Raw genomic sequence first — 17771 nt, 5'->3', positions numbered from 1 at the left:
ATGGCGGCACCAAGATCGACATAGGTGCACGAATCAAGAAAGCAAGGACTGCCATTGTGAGTTTAATAAAAGTATGGATAAACAATGTGCTGTTGTATGCCAGTGAAACTTGGTGTGTATCAGTTGAGAACACTCAACGGCTGCAGGTCTTCATCAGAAGATGCCTGCGGTACATAATTCGTGCATGGTGACTTCACAATTGGATCTCCAACGTGGAGTTCCATCGTCAATGTCATCAGAAATTCGGGAGCGGAAGTGGAGGTGGGTTGACCACACTATACGCAGGGGTGGAAACGGAATCTGTAAGCAAGCGTTAGATTAGAACCCAGCCGGACATCGCAGCAGCGGCAGACCCAGCAACTAATGGCGTTGCAGCCTCAGCAACGAAATCAAGCAAGTCGACAGCAATTTGACCAGGCCACAGGTCAAGGCGATGGCGAGCAATCGCCCAGGATGGAGATCTTTCAATTCGGTCCTCTGCCCCACTGTGGGTGTTCAGGACTGAAAGTAAGCTAGTAGATGAAATTTTTCAGTGGGAAACGTGATGTTAACAATATTCATTTGCCGCACCCTATTGTGGCATCCACGACGTTTAGCAGGCCTGGTTTCAAATCAGGATGGGCAAAATTTTAAAAAATGTGTGTAAAAATACAGCTAACAAGGTTGAAGCAGCATTATGAGTGTACATTCAAGACATCAACCTGTTCTAGATGTTATACTAGAAGTTTCAGCATTCAAACACAGATGTCGCCTTTAGTTTAAACGTTTCAGATGTAGAGCAAAGTTGAAAATAGTTTTCCGAAGAGCAACGATTATTCAAATGCTAAGAATTATGATGAAACAGGTATTATTTATTCGAAACATTTGCCGTATTATTTTCAAGTTTAGCGTTGCTTGAATTCTAGTTGTAATATAAAACGTTCGTGGTAGATTACTTTTTCCAATATGATTGATACTCTAGGTGTTTGACGCACCAGGTCATATAAATAAAGCTGAGTAAATACTCTTTACTAAATCTTGGTGAAGACTTTTAACTTATCTCTCTGAAACTTAACAGTGATTTGAGTTATAAGTGTTTACTCAATTTTATTGATATGGTTTATCATGTAGGAAATGTTCGGATCAGAGTAATACAACTAGCACAAATACATTAAAATTATTTTTGGTTTATTGTAATGTGACTGTTCTGCTCTGAAACACTGTAACAATTACACAACTACGATTATTTATGTTATTTGTATATCCATATAAACCATTCATTTGATTAAAAAATGTTTCAAGCTGTTCTAGTCAAGTGTGATGTGCGGCTTCTCCGATTCTTCAAACAATAATTGTTTCATTCACTGTTAATCCTTTAGCTTGGAAGTAAAAATTTCGTTGAATGTAGTTAAGCATTTTGAGTTGTTATCTACAACCCCAATAGAGCTCACATGTGATGTTTCAAAAAAAAATTCCTCCGATAAATCAATGGGTTCAGAAAAATGTGGAGCCGAAATGGAGATTGAACTCGTTCAAAACGCTCGATTGGAAGCTATTTTAAACTGAACATACCGAAACGGCTTAACGCAGATACATAAGCTGCTTTTTATCGTGAAGTTTTAAAGTTCATAATTTGATAAATACAAATTTTCCGATCAAAACGCCAACCATTTCAAGCATTCGTTACTACAATTGATTACATCTATCGATCCATTGAATGGTTTTAGTGAAGTTTCAACAATCACATCCCATCGTTCCTCCAGCTAATGCGACATAGTAGTATCTGTTACAAATATTTGTTATGTTGGTTTCGTTCTGCAGAGACATTAACTGTGAACCATGTAGCATTGAAGAGATGTGGCAGAGATTCGATCAGTGTTCGGAAATGAATGCTCGTTGCTTATCGTCGATGTCGTCCGAGATAGGCCTTACAGTTGGGACACGTGTGATGTACGTCCATACACTCATCGATGCAGCATGGAATAAGACAGCATCCTAGCCAGCAGCTGAAACAAGAAGATGACGATGTTTAAACATGGTATTAGAATTAGGTACACCAATAGACTTACCCAAACAAAGCGATCAGAAAGCCGGAAACGTAAGCGATAAGACCGGGGGAAGTTGTCGTCTGGGAGTTGATCTCGGCATGGCAACTGGGACAGATCATGTGCGTTGAGGCCGGCCCAACCGGGACGACTGTGGTGATGATGGTTGGGCCACCGCTCTGCTGCGGGATGTTGGGCGTAAAGGGACTGGCCGGAGGTACACCTCCGACGGCTTGTGCGTAACTGGGCGGAGCCGATTGCGGGGGCACCGCGAAACCGTACGATGGCGGAGCTTGTTTACTCATACTGCAAGAGAATGGATGGTAAATGGTTTGTTAATATTGGAAGTGCTATTTTCGCGGTTTCGCTGTGCCTGTGAATATTACTGTGTGCATTCAGTAGAATCTAGTAGAATAACTAGCCACAGAAGTTCAATGTCGGGACTGTTCGTGTGACTAACATCTAGTTTGCCACGCCCTTACAGCGTCAGCAGTGGTACTAAAAGTGTCATGTTAATTTTGTTTACCAAAACAAAAGATCCTCTACAAGAAGGACACTTGAAAATAGTGAATTATTGCAATTAAAGTTATTGAAATAATTGATTGAGAAAAGTGGCTACAGCGCCATTGGAGTTCTAGTGTATTTCTATTGTGCATTCAAAACGCAAATATATTAGAAACACCAAATGCGGTAAGATTTTTGAACAAGTAACCCGGTGTCAACGGGAGATTTTGATCCTAGGTTGGCGATGGTAGTGAATATGGTAGTTATTTAAGTTGCATTTGCAAACACTATTACGCACACAGAAATAAACAGAGAGAGACAAGGATAAAAAAGAAACCATCGAATTGAATGAGTTATCCGTTAAGTCTGGTTTCCCGATCAAAATGATCCGGTTCAGAATTTTCTTGCCCGATTCTTTACAGAAACTTTTTACAGTGAGGCTCATTTGCTCATTTTTTACATTGACAACCGTTCTGAGCTTTATACAACTCTTTATATCAGAAACCATCCTGTTAGGTATGAACAATAGAAATAAACTAGAACTCCAATGGCGCTGTAGCCACTTTTTTCAATTAATTATTTCAATAACTTTAATTGCAATAATTCACTATTTTCAAGTATCCTTCTTGTAGAGGATCTTTTGTTTTGGTAAACAAAATTAACATAACACTTCTAGTACCGCTGCTGACGCTGTAAGGGCGTGGCAAACTAGATGTTAGTCACACGAACAGTCCCGACATTGAACTTCTGTGGCTAGTTATTCTACTGTATGAACCTTAGGCGGAATCGCTTAAAAACATTCCGTTCAGTAAACGGAATCCTTGACTGTAATTCTGTGCCGGAATGGTCAAGAAATTTTGCGCACTTGGCTCCAGCTAATTTGATGCTTCTTCTCAATTCCGTACTTGGGTCAGGGGAAAAAGCAACGCTTACTAATTTCTCTCCTGAAGGTTTCACGCATCGAGATATGCAGTAGAAAAAATTGCCACAGACTGTCAATGTCGCGAGTGTTCGTGTGACCAACCTCTAGTTTGCCACGCCCTTACAGCGTCAGTGGCGGTCCTACAAGTGTCAAACCAATTTTAATAACCAAAATAAAATATCCATAACAACATCTGCATTTTAAAATAATGGATAATTTCATTTGAGGTATGAAATAAAATAAACGAATTTACTGACTACAGCGCCATTAGCGATCTAATTTCTCATACATCTACTATAAAGTGACCAGATGATCAGAGCTCCAACGCAGGACATTAATTTGGAAAGATGCATAGTAAGGTGAAATCATGATCTTTTTTTTTTTTGTTAACGAATACGTAACGGTTTTTTCTTTCTTCTATCAAGCATATCTTTCTGCGTTGTGAGCTTCGCAGAAGTGAGACAAACTCATAAACATTTTTTCTACAGTCTTCAAAAGAAACCTGATAATTTAATCTAGCTGTCAAAACTGGTTTTAATATCTCAACTCTTATTGCTTTCAAAATTAAAATTAAGGTGGTTCAAACTTCGTACACAACTGAAACAAAAATCGTTTATTACAGCATTTTTGGCTGACAAGCATTACGTGAACTCTACAATTTTCTGAGGTTATTATTACCCTCAAAGTGCCTAAAAACATTAACCAATCTAGTTTCTGCTTGTCCAATTCTATCATGTTTCTACTATTTCCTATGCTATGCTTCTCTGTCAACATTGATTAACTTATTGCATGAATTTAATTTACGAGCGTACTTGTTTGATCCGCCTGCCAGTCAATGAAGGTTTTGATATTCACCCATTTGAAAAAAAAATAACATAGGGTAGAAGCTTCAGTTTTGGCCAGTCCGGAGTTTTGGCCATAGTGCGGTATTGAGCCTGTTGCGATCTAAATCGGCGTAAATTTATTTTTTACTAGTAGATCCTAATACAATATGATGATTACAGCTGTGAAAACCACACATTTTTATTAATAACTGGAAGAAAAAAATATATTGCCTTAAAAAATCTGCTCCCATATATCTATTTTGGCCAGGGTGCTTCTAATTTGGCCACTCCCATAAGAAATACACGTGATTGGCCAAAATAGAAACCAAACTTAAGAATATGGCCAAAACTGCGGCAAAGCTTCTATTTTGGCCAGCGCCACTTTTAATACAAAAATCAAGTATTGGCATGATTTCTGCATTTTTCCTTCAAAATATAGATTGAAACCTTTCTTTTGACGCATTGGTTGTTTTCATAGGATTATTGGTTATTTTTATAAAAATGATTTCCCTTAGACTGGCCAAAACCGGTGCCCGCACCCTAGTCAAAATAAATTTTCGATAAAAGTTTACTATACTGGGCTTGGAAAGATTTTAACTTCGGGCAACGATTTCCCTCCGCACTGTGCGCAGTGCGATTATTGCGCATTGCGCGGTTATAAGTGCGACGATGAAGTGCGGAATCTCAAATAAAAGTGCGATTTTGCGTCAGATTGTTTCGGTGTCTTCACCGCACTTATTCATCAAGAGCTTATGAATAAGTGCGGTGAAGACACCGAAACGATCTGACGCAAAATCGCACTTTTATTTGAGATTCCGCACTTTGTCGCAGTCCAGTTAGCAATGCAATAAACTATATTTTGGCTTTTAAGTTAGTACAATATTTTGAATGCTTGTTGAATTTTATTCAAACGCGGGACATTTTTACGATTTGAGACGAACGCGGGACATTTTGCGGGACATAATTTGTCGTGGGACATTTGGTCAAAATGCGGGACTGTCCCGCGAAACGCGGGACGTCTGGTCACTTTAATCTACTAAGATACATCAAGATTTTTTTTTAACCCTTCTGGGATTGCTTCGGAATCCCTCCTTAGGAAACGTCCTGTGTTCCTCTAAGAATTCCTTCAGGTAATGCTTCTATGATTTCTTCAGGAATTTCACCCGGAATTCCTTCAGGTATTCCCCCAAGGATCAGGAATGTCTTCAGGGATTCTTTCAAGTATTTCTCCTGAGATTATATTTTTTTTAATTCTTTTGGGTTTCCTTCGAAAATTCCTTCCAGAATTTCTCCCAAAATTCCTACCAAAATTTCACCCGGGATTCCTTCCGAATTTCCTACCGGGATTTATTTTCCTTCCGTAATTTCTTTTGGGATACTTCTATGAATCCCTCCAGGGGTTGGTTCAGGGTTTTTCTATGGTTTCATCGGAAAGTCGACCAGAAATTCTTTCAAGAATCCGTCCTGAGATATTTCTTTGAATTTCAATTGGAATTTCTCCAGAAATTTATTCTGAGATTACTTCCAAAATTCCTCAAGGGATTTCATTAGGAATTTTTCCCTGAATTTTTTTAATAATTCCTTCAGAACTCCCGTCAGGGTTTCCTGTACGAACTCTATTTCAATTGACTTCAGGAGTTTCTCCAGGGATTTCTTCAGGAGTTTCTCTTGGGATTTCTTTGAAGATTCCTCCTGGGATTCCTTCCCGAATTACTCCAGAGATTGTTTCAGGATTTCCTTCCGAAATTCCTTCATGATTGCTAGTGGGATTCCTTCCAGAATTCCTCCCGTGTTTGGTTCAGGAACTTCTCCCGAATTACTTCAGGGATTCCTACCAAGATTCCTTAAGGAATTCTTTGAAGGATCATGGATTTTCACTAAATTTTTACTGAGATTCTTTCAAGAATTTCTTCCAGAATTATTTTTGGGATTCCATCAGTGATACTTGTGCGGATTCCGCTTTCCTGATTCTTCCCGAAAATCCTCCCGGGATTCCTTCAGAAATTGCTCCAGGGGTTTTTCCAAGAATTCCTGCAGGGATTGCTTCAGAATTTTTCAATGTATTCTTCGGGGGTTTCAACAGGATTTTTTTTTTTTTGGCCGGGGCCCGTGGCGTAGTGGCTACACATTAATTTCATAAGTGGATGGTCAAGGGTTCGATTCCAACTTCGGTATTTTAAATTGTTCGTCAGTTGCTCTTCCCCTCGAGAGCGACTGACACCTAACCCTCTTCTCTAACGGACTCAAAAACTTGGATATCGGCTAACGACAACTCGATGGATCTCCCAAACGGACTGGAAAAAGGAACAAGAGCATCACATCAACATCCTCGTGCACATCATTCTATCATGGACAGGGTAGAAATGTGACAGCAGCGCAAAGGCAACCACGTCAATATAGTAGAATACATTATGGCGTTTTGTACTGTGTAAGTGCAGCAGCCAATGGTTTATCCGCAGGGAGTGCGTTCAATGTTGGTCAGCAGGAGTAAAATAATTTTATTTTGTATGGCGAAAAGCATCTAAACTCGAATTTCTTGAAATGAAAAGCTTTTACCGAAAAAATATTTGGTAGGCACCAAACCGGTCATCATTGTGCATAACCGCTACCAAATATTTTTTCGAATAATGTGTTCCACTTCGAGAAATACGCCTTTAGATGTTATTCGCCATGCAATATTTTTGCGATTTACTTTTAGTGATTTTTCGCGCATAGAAGCTAGCGCCACATTGGTCGATGCGGAGAGTAGGATAACAGCCAAAGCATTTCATTCATTCGAATCGCTCACGCAGTGTCCTAGTGGACAAAAGAGCTAAAAATTAGGTTAAGTGGTTGAAGAATAAAAAAAAAAACAGGATTTTCTCATCGGATCCTTTCTGAAATTATAACTGGGATTTCAAAAGGAAATTTATGTCGAGATTACATCAGGACAGGATCACATTATGTTGGAATAGCTTCAGGAGTCTCTTTGGGGATTCCTCAAGAATATTCTCTTCGAATTTTTTCGAAGTTTCTCTGCTAGACGCGTTCGGTAATTTTTACCGAAATCTCAACTGCTGAGCGTTCGGTAATGTTTTTTTTACCGAAATTCTGTAAAAATTACCAAACTTCGGTAAAATGTTATTGTTTATCTGTCAAATTTTAACGAAGTTCGGTAAACGTCACCGAATTTTTCCGGTAAAAAACTTAATAGTTGAGATTTCGGTTAAATAATACCGAAGTCGGTGATTTTTTGTAAGTGTGTGCTCCTAGGAGTTTTTTTCAATAACTTGTTTCGGGATTTCTTCTCAAATAATCCCGGATTTTTTCAGGTTTTTTTTCCCGAGTTAAGTTCAAGAATTCCTCCTAAGAATTCTTGCCGGGGTCCCTTCAGGAATTCTTCTTAGGATTTCTTCCTACATTGATTTCTTCAGAAATTCTTCTGGGATTCCTTAAGGGATTCGTCCTGGGATACCGCAAAGAGATACGACGCCTGTTTAAAAAGTTATACCCTAGATAAAATGAAGCGAGTCATTATGATTGTTTTTCCAGTACATGTAAAGGAATAATATCAATAATGAAATCTCAATACTTCGCCTCACTTTGCCTAGCGTATAACTTTTTTCGCAGGCGTCGGATCACTTTGCGGTCTTCGACAAAGTTGTTTGAAATATAGTCGCATACAATAATACCAAAGGCTTTTAGCATTAAACGCTTACAGCGCCACCTAGCGGCAAACATCAAAAACTTTAAATTTTTCGCATACATTTGGCCTCGTTTTCCCATACAAACTTCAAGCACTTTGAGCGCCCCCTTAGGCTCAATCGATTTTGCTCAAATTTTTAACGTAGCTTCTGGGAGTCCAAAACAACCGATTCAGGAGGTAAGACTTATCATTTTTCAATTTTTTTGTACTTCATAGAAGTTTTAGGGTCCATATAGCCAAGGCGGTAAACGCACGGGTATTCAGCATGACCATGCTGAGGGTGACGGGTTCGATTCCCGGTCGGTCCAGGATCTTTTCGTAAAGGAAATTTCCTTGACTTCCTTGGACATAGAGTATCTTCGTGCCTGCCACACGATATACGCATGCAAAATGGTCATTGGCAGAGGAAGCTCTCAGTTAATAACTGTGGAAGTGCTCATAGAACACTAAGCTGAGAAGCAGGCTTTGTCCCAATGAGGACATTACGCCAAGAAGAGAGAAGAGAGAGAGAGAGAGGATCGTAAAAATGGGCAGAGATTAGATCGTTTAGCATCAAATGGAAGCCTGGTGTGAAGGCTAACGGATGCATGTGTTGAAATTCAAATTTAACTTATCCACTTAGCTACCGATGCATTTCAGTCAAAAAATCAATCCAGCCCGCGGGCCAAACTGTTTTTTTTTTGGTTCAACTGCACCGGGAGCTAAAAATTGTCAACAAATTCTAACTTTTTCACTGGAATGACTTAGACGTAACACTAAGCTTTCATTTGATGCTAAAATATGCCATGTTTGACTTGTTTTGCGAACGTACCGGTTGAAACTGTCTGAAACATGCAATAAAGGTTGGGCAGCCCTGCTTTATAACATTATTGCCATACCATTTTCAGCATGTATAACATTTTTCATTGCTGTGCAGTAAAACAAAGACCTCATAGATCTAGACTGGCAGCACGTTGAGTCTTTTATAATGGATATATCAGTTTCGTGTGCTGGAAAAAGGATACAACTGTTTCCTTCGCTCTGATTACACAGTTAGAAAAAATCACCGACTTCGGTAATGTTTTACCGAAATCTCAACCGTTAAGTTTGTTTTACAGGAAAAAATCGGTGAAGGTAGCAACTTCTACCGAAGTTCGTTAGAGTTTGACAGATAAACGATAACATTTTACCGAAAATTGTTAGTTTTTTACAGAATTTCGTTAAAAATCCATTACCGAACGCTCAGCGGTTGAGATTTCGGTAAAAATTACCGAACGCGATTAGCTGTGTATGAAGTTGGGGGGGGGGGGGGATCTAGCGTAGTGGTTAGGCTTCTGACTATAAATCAGAAGGTCATGGGTTCAATTCCCACCCCCTCCAGGGGTGAATGAGGAAGTCTACGGACTATAAAAGAAAAAGTCAGTCTTCGGACGGTAAAACAGAATTGTAAAGTCTACGGACTAACAGGAATTCACTGTACCATACGAAAAACAGTCGATAAAGAAGAAACTTTGTAAACTCCACGGAGTATAAATAGTGACAGGTTGGGCATACGGCCTTCGATGCCGGTCCATTAGGTGGTGTGTGCGCAAAAGAAAAGCACCACCGAATCAGAGGTAAGAAGAAGAAGACTATGAAGTTCCACTTATGTTATGTGACATTCGTCTCCTCTACAATGTTTCTCGTACCTTAGTGGTGCTAAGATGAATGCAGCATTATCCACGAAGAGCTTGACGCATTACCGGTGTCAACCCTAAAGCTCCATCATTGCAGCAGATAGAAATAGTCATCAGTAGCAAGGAATCGAACAGAGTCCCGGGGGCCGATCGCATATGAGCCGAGATGCTCAAAGCTGCATCAATTATTCTGCAACATATGAGAAACTGCGACATCTCCGGTTGACTGTATGCAAGGAGTCTTAGTAAAGGTGCCCAAAAAAGGTGACCTGACGGTATGCGATAATTGACGGGGTATTTATCATGTTGCTGTGCATCGTTCTCAAAGTCCTCTGCAAAGTTATCCTTAACCGGATACAGAAGAAGACGGAACTCTCCGGCGGCAGCAAGCAGTATTCCGTACTGAAGATCCTGTGTAGTTTGTGTTGTCACGCTCCGTATTATCTTGTAACAAATTAATGAATTTCAAGGCTACCTTCTAATTATTGATTACGAAAAAGCTTTTGACCGTTTCTATCATAAAAACATGTGGGATCGTCTATGTGAAAATATTGTACTAAATAAATTGAAACGAATGTCGATTCATATGTCTCGACACTTAATTTCGAACAAAGAACCTTTCTGAAAGTGTCCCATCTTCACGAACCAGAGTGATATCGTTGATTGATCTACTGATTGATAAGTCGCTCATTAAAACAGTAGCCAAACATTATTGCATCAAACAGTAACACATAGGGTGATAAAAACATTCATTCATAGCCGTCGTTATTCCGTTGTTAACAATATAGATTCAAATACATAAATGATTCCATTGAAGAAAACAAATCAGTTTGTCGGGTTAGAATTGGTGATCTTTTTACTTATGCAGTACCTAATCTGCTTGGTTGTCTAGGTCTAGGTCTAGGCGATTTTTCGTCCTAGGACAAGAAGAAACTGAAAAAGTCCTCCTGTTTTGGTGTGATCCGACATAATTATTTTCTTCTGGCAGTTGTCTATTTAGTCACCCTAATAGTATATATACTATTATTATAATTATTATAAGGTATGATCCATCTATCACGCTGTCATAGTCACACGAATGAGTAACCATTGCCGAGCAAAGTATCGATTTTACGCGCGCCCCAACTAGCGAGAGCGTTTTGTTTTCCCACTTTTTCCTTGATTAGCCTGGTCCAACTCATACTGAACGAGCGAGTGACCTTCGCGTGTGGACAAACTGTCAGATTACACACATGTGTTTGACGACACACTTGACCACCCTCTTCTCCCACGCCACGCTTATCTACCTACATGAAAGTGTTTAATGTTGCGCTTGCGAACGTCTCGTTGCGGCCAACCGACTGACATGTGCGACATCCAGTAGTGGTACCGGAGTAAGGAGCAATTTCGCTTTTCGATAAATAAAAGCAACCTTAATGCACGGATTCTCATTGCACCCGGGAGTACGTGGCTGTTTTCCACTAGAATCATCTTCATCAACCTCATAATGCACGTTATTTTTAGACATGCCCACCTATCTAGTCCGCCCAATCATATTACGTACCTACATACATACACACAGCCGACGCGTAAATTTCAAGATCATTCAAGTTGGGAAATATTCTGGCGTTTTCACTGTTTGGTGGCGTCCAGCCGTTGTTTTATCTATTGAATGGGAAGAAAATAAATATGCTGCTGTCGACAGACAACGGCTTGCAGCGTTTAAAGAGCCGGAAATCTCCAGCTGAGGGAATCGGTAGGGTGGGTCAAATTTGTTCACATGATTTCAACACAGTCCACTCAGTAGCGAACTTAGACGCTGCAAGAACTCCTTGACTATCAGTCGATCCTTAGGTATATTTAACGCGATGGCCAGGCTCATCTTCCTTCAGCCGGAGGAAGAAGGGCTTCACCCCAGAAAGGCACAGTACACGTTTCCACTCACCGCTCGTAGTCATGGTGCCTCATTGCACACAGCCTGGTACCATCATGGTCATGGCAGCTTCTCTCAGGTCTGCCTGTAGGCTCATACACACCTCAGCTTCGACACTTGGCTGGACATCTGATTTGAAAGCTTGAATAAAAGTCTGGATTTACTTTCCTTTTGCTCGTATATCATCTGTAATGTTAGTTGCTCCGATCCAGATTGTTTACAACATACGGGAAGTACTTATTAAATTTGACATCTCGAGCAATTACAATACTTCTGGTAGTTGATGTGTTCAAGTTTAAACAGTTTAAACTTGTACAAAATTGTGTAACTTGTTGATTAGCGTATCGAGCCCTGAAGATGGTCCAATAGCCGGACTGAAACGTCGGCGATGATAAATAATTAATCAGTGCAATTTATCAGACTGCAAGCCTAAATTCTTCTGGTAGTTGTTCTTCTGACTTCAGCTAGATTGAAGAAGTGCGTACCGAGCGTCTGTGCACCAAGGAGATGCGGCTCAAACAGCGTCTGATCTGGCATCCAGCGGCTAAGTGTGAAATGCTCCTCCATCGGAAGCTATACCAATTGGGGTTTTAAATTTAGAACAATGTATTGATTTTTTGATTTTATACGAAGAGCATTTTTTTCTAAGCCAGCATAATTTTTTTCAGATTTTTAGAATTTTATTTTGATACCTAAATTCAATTTCAAAGAGATTTTTTGAAATAACCTTTTGACAGCTGGGCAACCGTTTGACAGCTCCGCCCAGTACAAAATGCGATGAGGGGTGATTCGACAAATCGCTCCCATACAAACTTTAAATCGATTTTTAAATAGGTTCCCGGGCACCAAAATTAATGAAAATTTGGATTTCGGCTCAGTTTGGCATGCAGATTCAGAATATGGAACTATCTCAACACCGCTAAAGAAGCCAATTGTGCAGCCCTACCATGGTGGATAGGAGACCTTGAGCCAACAACCTACTGTTCTCGAAACCCAAAAACCGTTACAGAAACCGGATATAAAAGATTACGAACTTATTCAACGGCAACGACTTTAAGCTCTAAATAACATACAAGAATTGAAGCTTGGAATGTATTAACCCTATCCCAGCAGGGTAAACTGGCACAACTATCCAAAGAGACATGCCGTACGAAGCTTGAGATCCTAGGACTGAGCGTCCGTTGGCCGAACTTTGGAGAACACAGATTGGCGTCAGGTCAAATTCTGATATACTCTAACCTACGAAGCGAACACGCCCCTCGTCACCGTGGCGTTGGTTTCCTGCTGAGTGCTCATGCCCACGCTTCGTTCATGTACCACTTCTTTTATCACCTTTTACCGAGAGATTATTTGTAGCCAGATACAGAACACGGGTTCGAAATCTTACCATGATCCAATGTCACGCGCCAACCGATGCTGCGTGAACTTTTACAGTCAAGTTAATGCTGTCGTAGATAAGAATCCAAAAGGTGATGTCAAGATCCTCATGGGCGACTTCAACGCGAAGGTTGGTTCCGACAACTCGGACTATGGACAACACGTCATGGAACGCTATGGTCTCGGAGAAATGAGCGAGAACGGAGAGCTGTTTGCCAAATTCTGTGGCAACAATGACATAGTGGATCGCTCTTTCCCCATCGACCAGTGCACAAAGTGACATGAGTTTCCCGTGATGCCGTCACGTAAAATCAAATCGACCACATCTGCAGCAGCCGGAAATGGAGACGGAGCCTTCTTGTGGTACGGAACAAGCGTAGCGCCGACATTGAGTCCGTCCATCATCTCGTAATCGGCGAGATCCGGCTGCGCTTTGAGAGGATCCATCTACAGGAGGAGAAATCTGGCGCCGGTTCAACACACACCGACTGGAAGACATTGTGAAGAAAAGGTCCTTCGTTGAGGAACCGTACTGCCGATATTCCGGAAGGTGGAAGCGTGGAAGGTCAATGTAGCGCCATCAAGAACGCCTAAAATAAAGCCGCAATAGAGCGAGCGAAAACACTAGGAGCCAAAGCAGTAGCCCGTCAGCGGTATTCGGCTCTCAAAAAGAAAGTGAAGGTCTCACTGTGTGTCACACTGTGTTTCGCGGCGTAAAAATCGATACACATGCAGTAAGTGATTTCCAAAACCAAATCAAAATGATAAAATTAGGAAACCCACTATGTTTTAGGCACCAAAGACGCCATTACAAATCATCTACAGACACAATACAGACAACCAAATGTAGGCCACTACACATGTTTACAAAAATACAAACTCCTGTAAGTAGGGAAAAATGGGGCACATTGAGGGAAAGAATCGGAAATCAACGTATATTCAAACACCTAATTTTTAGATCCCCTGAAGAAGGTTCAATAAAGAACCGAAACGTCGGACGTAGGAGCAAAAACTGTGGTTGCTTACCACTCAGACTGCTATTGCCGAAAAAGTATTTCGCTCATCGAAAGTTTCAGTCGTAAACGATAGTCATATATTTGGCATGGTACACAAATTACGTAACGCTAAAATCGGCCATTTCAGACCCCCTGCCCCCTATGTAACGCTTTTTGTATGAAAACCCAAAATTTTTTATATGGATCGTAACGCAACGCTGGACTCCCCCCCTCCCCCTATAGCGTTACGTAATTTGTGTACGATGCCTTTTGTACTTATTTCGTTCGTATTCGACTCTCATTCTCGTGCACGATGGTACTTTTCTGCCGCCTTACTCGACTTCGTGCGCTCGTGGAAGTGTGCAGATGACGCCGTTACGCAGATATGGGGCCGTTCATAAACCACGTAGACTTTTTGGGGTGAGGGGGGGGTCTGACCAAAGTCTACGCTCCATACAAATTTCAAAATTTTTGTATGGACAAAAGTCTACGAGGGGGGAGGGGGTGGGTCTGAGATGGCCAAATTTTGGTCTACGTGGTTTATGAACAGATCCTCTGGTATTCGACAGCTTCGATTGAGGGAGATGGTAGAGGGTAAAACAGGGGTGCTCATTATTAAATGTGTGGAACAGTTTATATGTTCCGTGATATTCAAACCCTTTTTTCCTTACATAAAATCAAACGTAACAAACTCCAGAATTAATTCATTTTGAGGGATTTCCGTAAGCATCTGCTGGAGGATTTTCAGAAATAATTTTAAGGGCATCCCCGAAAAAAGAAGATGATCTACTACAGAATTTTCAAAAGGAACCCTTGGAGGATTCCCAGAAGATTTTTTTGCAGGAAACCCATTAAAAATGGTGAATAAATTCCAGAATGGTATCTATCAGAATCACTTTGCAGAAATAATAGAATAAAGCCAAAAGTTAACTTCAAAACGCACCCGTATTTCCTGAAAGAATATTGAAAAATGCTATTTTTAATGATCAGAGAAGGAACCCCTGACCCTGATAACACCCAAGATAAACTATTGATGAAATTTCAGAAAGAAGTTCTGGGGGACCTCAGAAGGAACGCCTGGAGCAATCTAAAAAATAATTTATGAAATTTCTCCAAGTTCAAATTATAAGCATCAAGACCACGAAACGCCAAAATTCCTTAGTGATTGTGGCGTTCAGTGCCCTGTAGCTTGTTCAGAGGTTTAGGAGAACAAGTAGGTTTAGGAAGAAAAAGTTGAAAAAAATCTTCCTCAACTGACTCCATTGATAGGCTCACAGCATAATTTTCTTGGAAAAAAAAGTAGATTATCAAAGTCAAACATTTTCCATGGCAAATCTGTTGCTCCACCCTATTGTAGATTCAAGCAAATTCCACAAACTCCAGCCAGTGAAGATCATCACGAAGCATATATACACAATAACACGCTTTCGCAAGCGCAATAATTCGATAATTGACAACAAACCATATGGTTTCCCCACTGATTAGCGCTGAATGTTCACGACTTTGATTGACTCTTTTGAGATTGAAGATCATCACATGATTCCCAAAGATAAATAGTTCAGAACGACTGATATGCGTACAAGGATGAGCTTTGCCTCTGAGAAATCCTAAATAATTTTGCCTGGGATTGATTTTTGTTGAACGTCATATAAATCTTTTATAAAAATGTACACATAGATTAACTTGTGGGAGTGTTTTTTGTAATTTCGAAAACCTTCACAAGAAATAAAAATATTTCCGCAAATTATTTTGTTATTCCTCAATAATTTTAATTTGCTCGAAGCTTTTTGCAGACTGCACAGAGAATTAGTCTTTTACTTTGTGATGGTTTAAGAAAGCGACATACAACCTTCAATAATCGAAAAGGTGAAATTCTATAACCATGATGCAAACAAAAAACAACTCATTTTTTCAGTCAAAAACTTCAGCAATTGATCATTCAGGTCAGAAGTAATGCATGCAAACGTTGAGTATTATTCTTAATACTGTATGTCACTTGTAAGATTTCTGTTATTGTTGTCTTCAATTAACACACTAATAACTTCCACGTTGTGGAAAGACATAAACATATCCGCTTCGAACAGGTTTGAGGTACAAAAAATGACATTTTTGCCAACAGCACAATTACCGAATTACAGGCGATCTCAAAAATATTGAAGTTGTATTACTTTGCTGAAAATTTAATCCATTTCAAGGCATACTCTTCCCTCTCATAAAACATATCAATCAAGTGGTAATGAATACCACCTCGTACATTGTGCAACAGCCAGATGTTTTGTGGCAATTCTAGCTTCTCGACCCAAACGATGCCAGCTTATTTGTTCGCAATCATTCGCACCCACTCGTATAAACATCGCTCCCTCATCAAACAAAAACCTACTGTAAGAAGCCGCAGAAGGAAAAAAAGCTGCACACACATATATATTGTTGACGTAATTTTTCGTTTTGCGAAGCTAGCAAAAACTAACATTGCACCACTTTCTCTTATCTTGGGTCATATTGATTGGGGAACTCCTTTTCGTGATTCTGAATGATAACCACATCCCACTACTTACTTGTTTGTTTATGAATGTGCGACGGCCTTAGAAGCACCTGATTCCAAATGGCGATTAATCCTTGCTGGATGCTTTTGGATTTGGTTGAGCAATCCCTATTCTACTGGCCGAAAACTTTTTTTTCACGTCAAATCGCAAATTTCCTGCGGGGATTCCCACGACCGTCAATTCCGCTCCGAGCGTTTCAATCAACCACTTCACTTTACTAAACAAGTGTTGCTGGCTTGTACCACAATTTTTCCTTTTCACTTGAATTTGGCGTTTTTATGTTTGCTGGTCGACGCGTTTGTGTATGACTTCATCTGATTGTATTTTTAGCTTGTCTGTCTCACGACCTCAGCTACTGTAGTAGCGCCGCCGTCAGCCGAATGGTTCTAGGCGCTTTTGGGTAGGTAGAATATTGTTTCCTGTCTGTTGTGGTTGCTTCTTCTCTGCGCTCGACGACGTATCGTTTTACCAAATTTGCAAACCTCAACTGACAGCGGTGTGACGTATGGCTGTAAAGCAAAATGGGTTTTGTGTGTAGTGGAAACCTGAGACGAGACCGGACAACTGGCTTCTTATTATTCTTCTTCTCTTCCAATATGTTTGCTGTTTATTTTCATTTCGCTTCGTTCGTCGCTCGGGCCAGTGTTGCCAAAAATTTTGTTTCGCTTTTTGTTACACATTTTGTACGTTAAATATCATTTTATAATTTTTAGGCAAAGTGAGAGATAGGAAAGATAGTACATAAATACGGAGATCCCACGAATGTCGTCACGTTTTTGGGGTGGCAGCTGGCAGAGGTGCTTCGGATGCGATTGAATGCAGAATGCAATGCGATTGAAAACAGATTCCGTAAACTGAAACATAGAGCTATGTTTCTATTCGATGTACGGCCTCGCTATGAACGTGCATCATTTGTCTTTTTTTTAATAAACATTTCTAGCAAGATTTCTAGATTGAGATTAAATAAGTCCACAAATTACGTCTAAAATTTTCGTTTTAACGTAACGTAATAAATAAATGCTGCCTAAGGGCGAAAGTAATATAATCGATTCTCTCCTCTTAAAATTGAAATGACTAGGTGCAGGTTTGATAGTGCTTCAAACTCAATCATGATTTATTATGTTTTTGTGAAAATAGCTTAAATTGAAAATCTGAAATTATACGGCATAATCAAAGACAATACAAACTATTCACTTCCTTGTAACGCAAATTTACTACGGCTCACAATATCACACGGCTTTTCATTCAATAAAATTTATCTTACACTGCATAGTCGATCATTCCGCTATATTACTAACGGCGGAAGCTCATCCTCGTGACTCACACAAAA

General features: G+C 40.1%; 1 protein-coding gene and 1 non-coding gene across 2 annotated transcripts; one reads left to right on the top strand and one right to left on the bottom strand.

Annotated features, from left to right (window-relative positions):
• Positions 1-1146: 1146 nt before the first annotated feature.
• LOC109398071 (LITAF domain-containing protein) lies at positions 1147-16915 on the bottom strand. The gene is made up of 3 exons (XM_029863684.2): positions 16454-16915; positions 2049-2330; positions 1147-1985 (listed from the first exon to the last, which is right to left on the bottom strand). The coding sequence occupies exons 2-3, from the start codon at positions 2327-2329 to the stop codon at positions 1880-1882; spliced, it is 387 nt and encodes a 128-aa protein (XP_029719544.1). The 5' UTR covers position 2330; positions 16454-16915; the 3' UTR covers positions 1147-1879.
• On the top strand, positions 9244-9318 carry Trnay-aua (transfer RNA tyrosine (anticodon AUA)). The gene has a single exon. It is a non-coding gene; the product is annotated as a tRNA-Tyr (tRNA).
• Positions 16916-17771: the final 856 nt, after the last annotated feature.

The sequence above is a fragment of the Aedes albopictus genome, chromosome 2 (assembly GCF_035046485.1).
Source record: "Aedes albopictus strain Foshan chromosome 2, AalbF5, whole genome shotgun sequence".
Taxonomy (NCBI): Eukaryota; Metazoa; Arthropoda; class Insecta; order Diptera; family Culicidae; genus Aedes; species Aedes albopictus.
The sequence above is the reverse complement of the archived record's forward strand: the minus strand, read 5'-3'. Positions and strand labels throughout refer to the sequence as shown.

Coding starts and splice junctions, on each gene's coding strand:
- LOC109398071 (XM_029863684.2), bottom strand. CDS start 2,329: ATGAGTAAACAAGCTCCGCCATCGTACGGTTTCGCGGTGCCCCCGCAA. Junction 1,986..2,048: donor TTTCTGATCGCTTTGTTTGG/GTAAGTCTATTG, acceptor TTCTTGTTTCAG/CTGCTGGCTAGGATGCTGTC.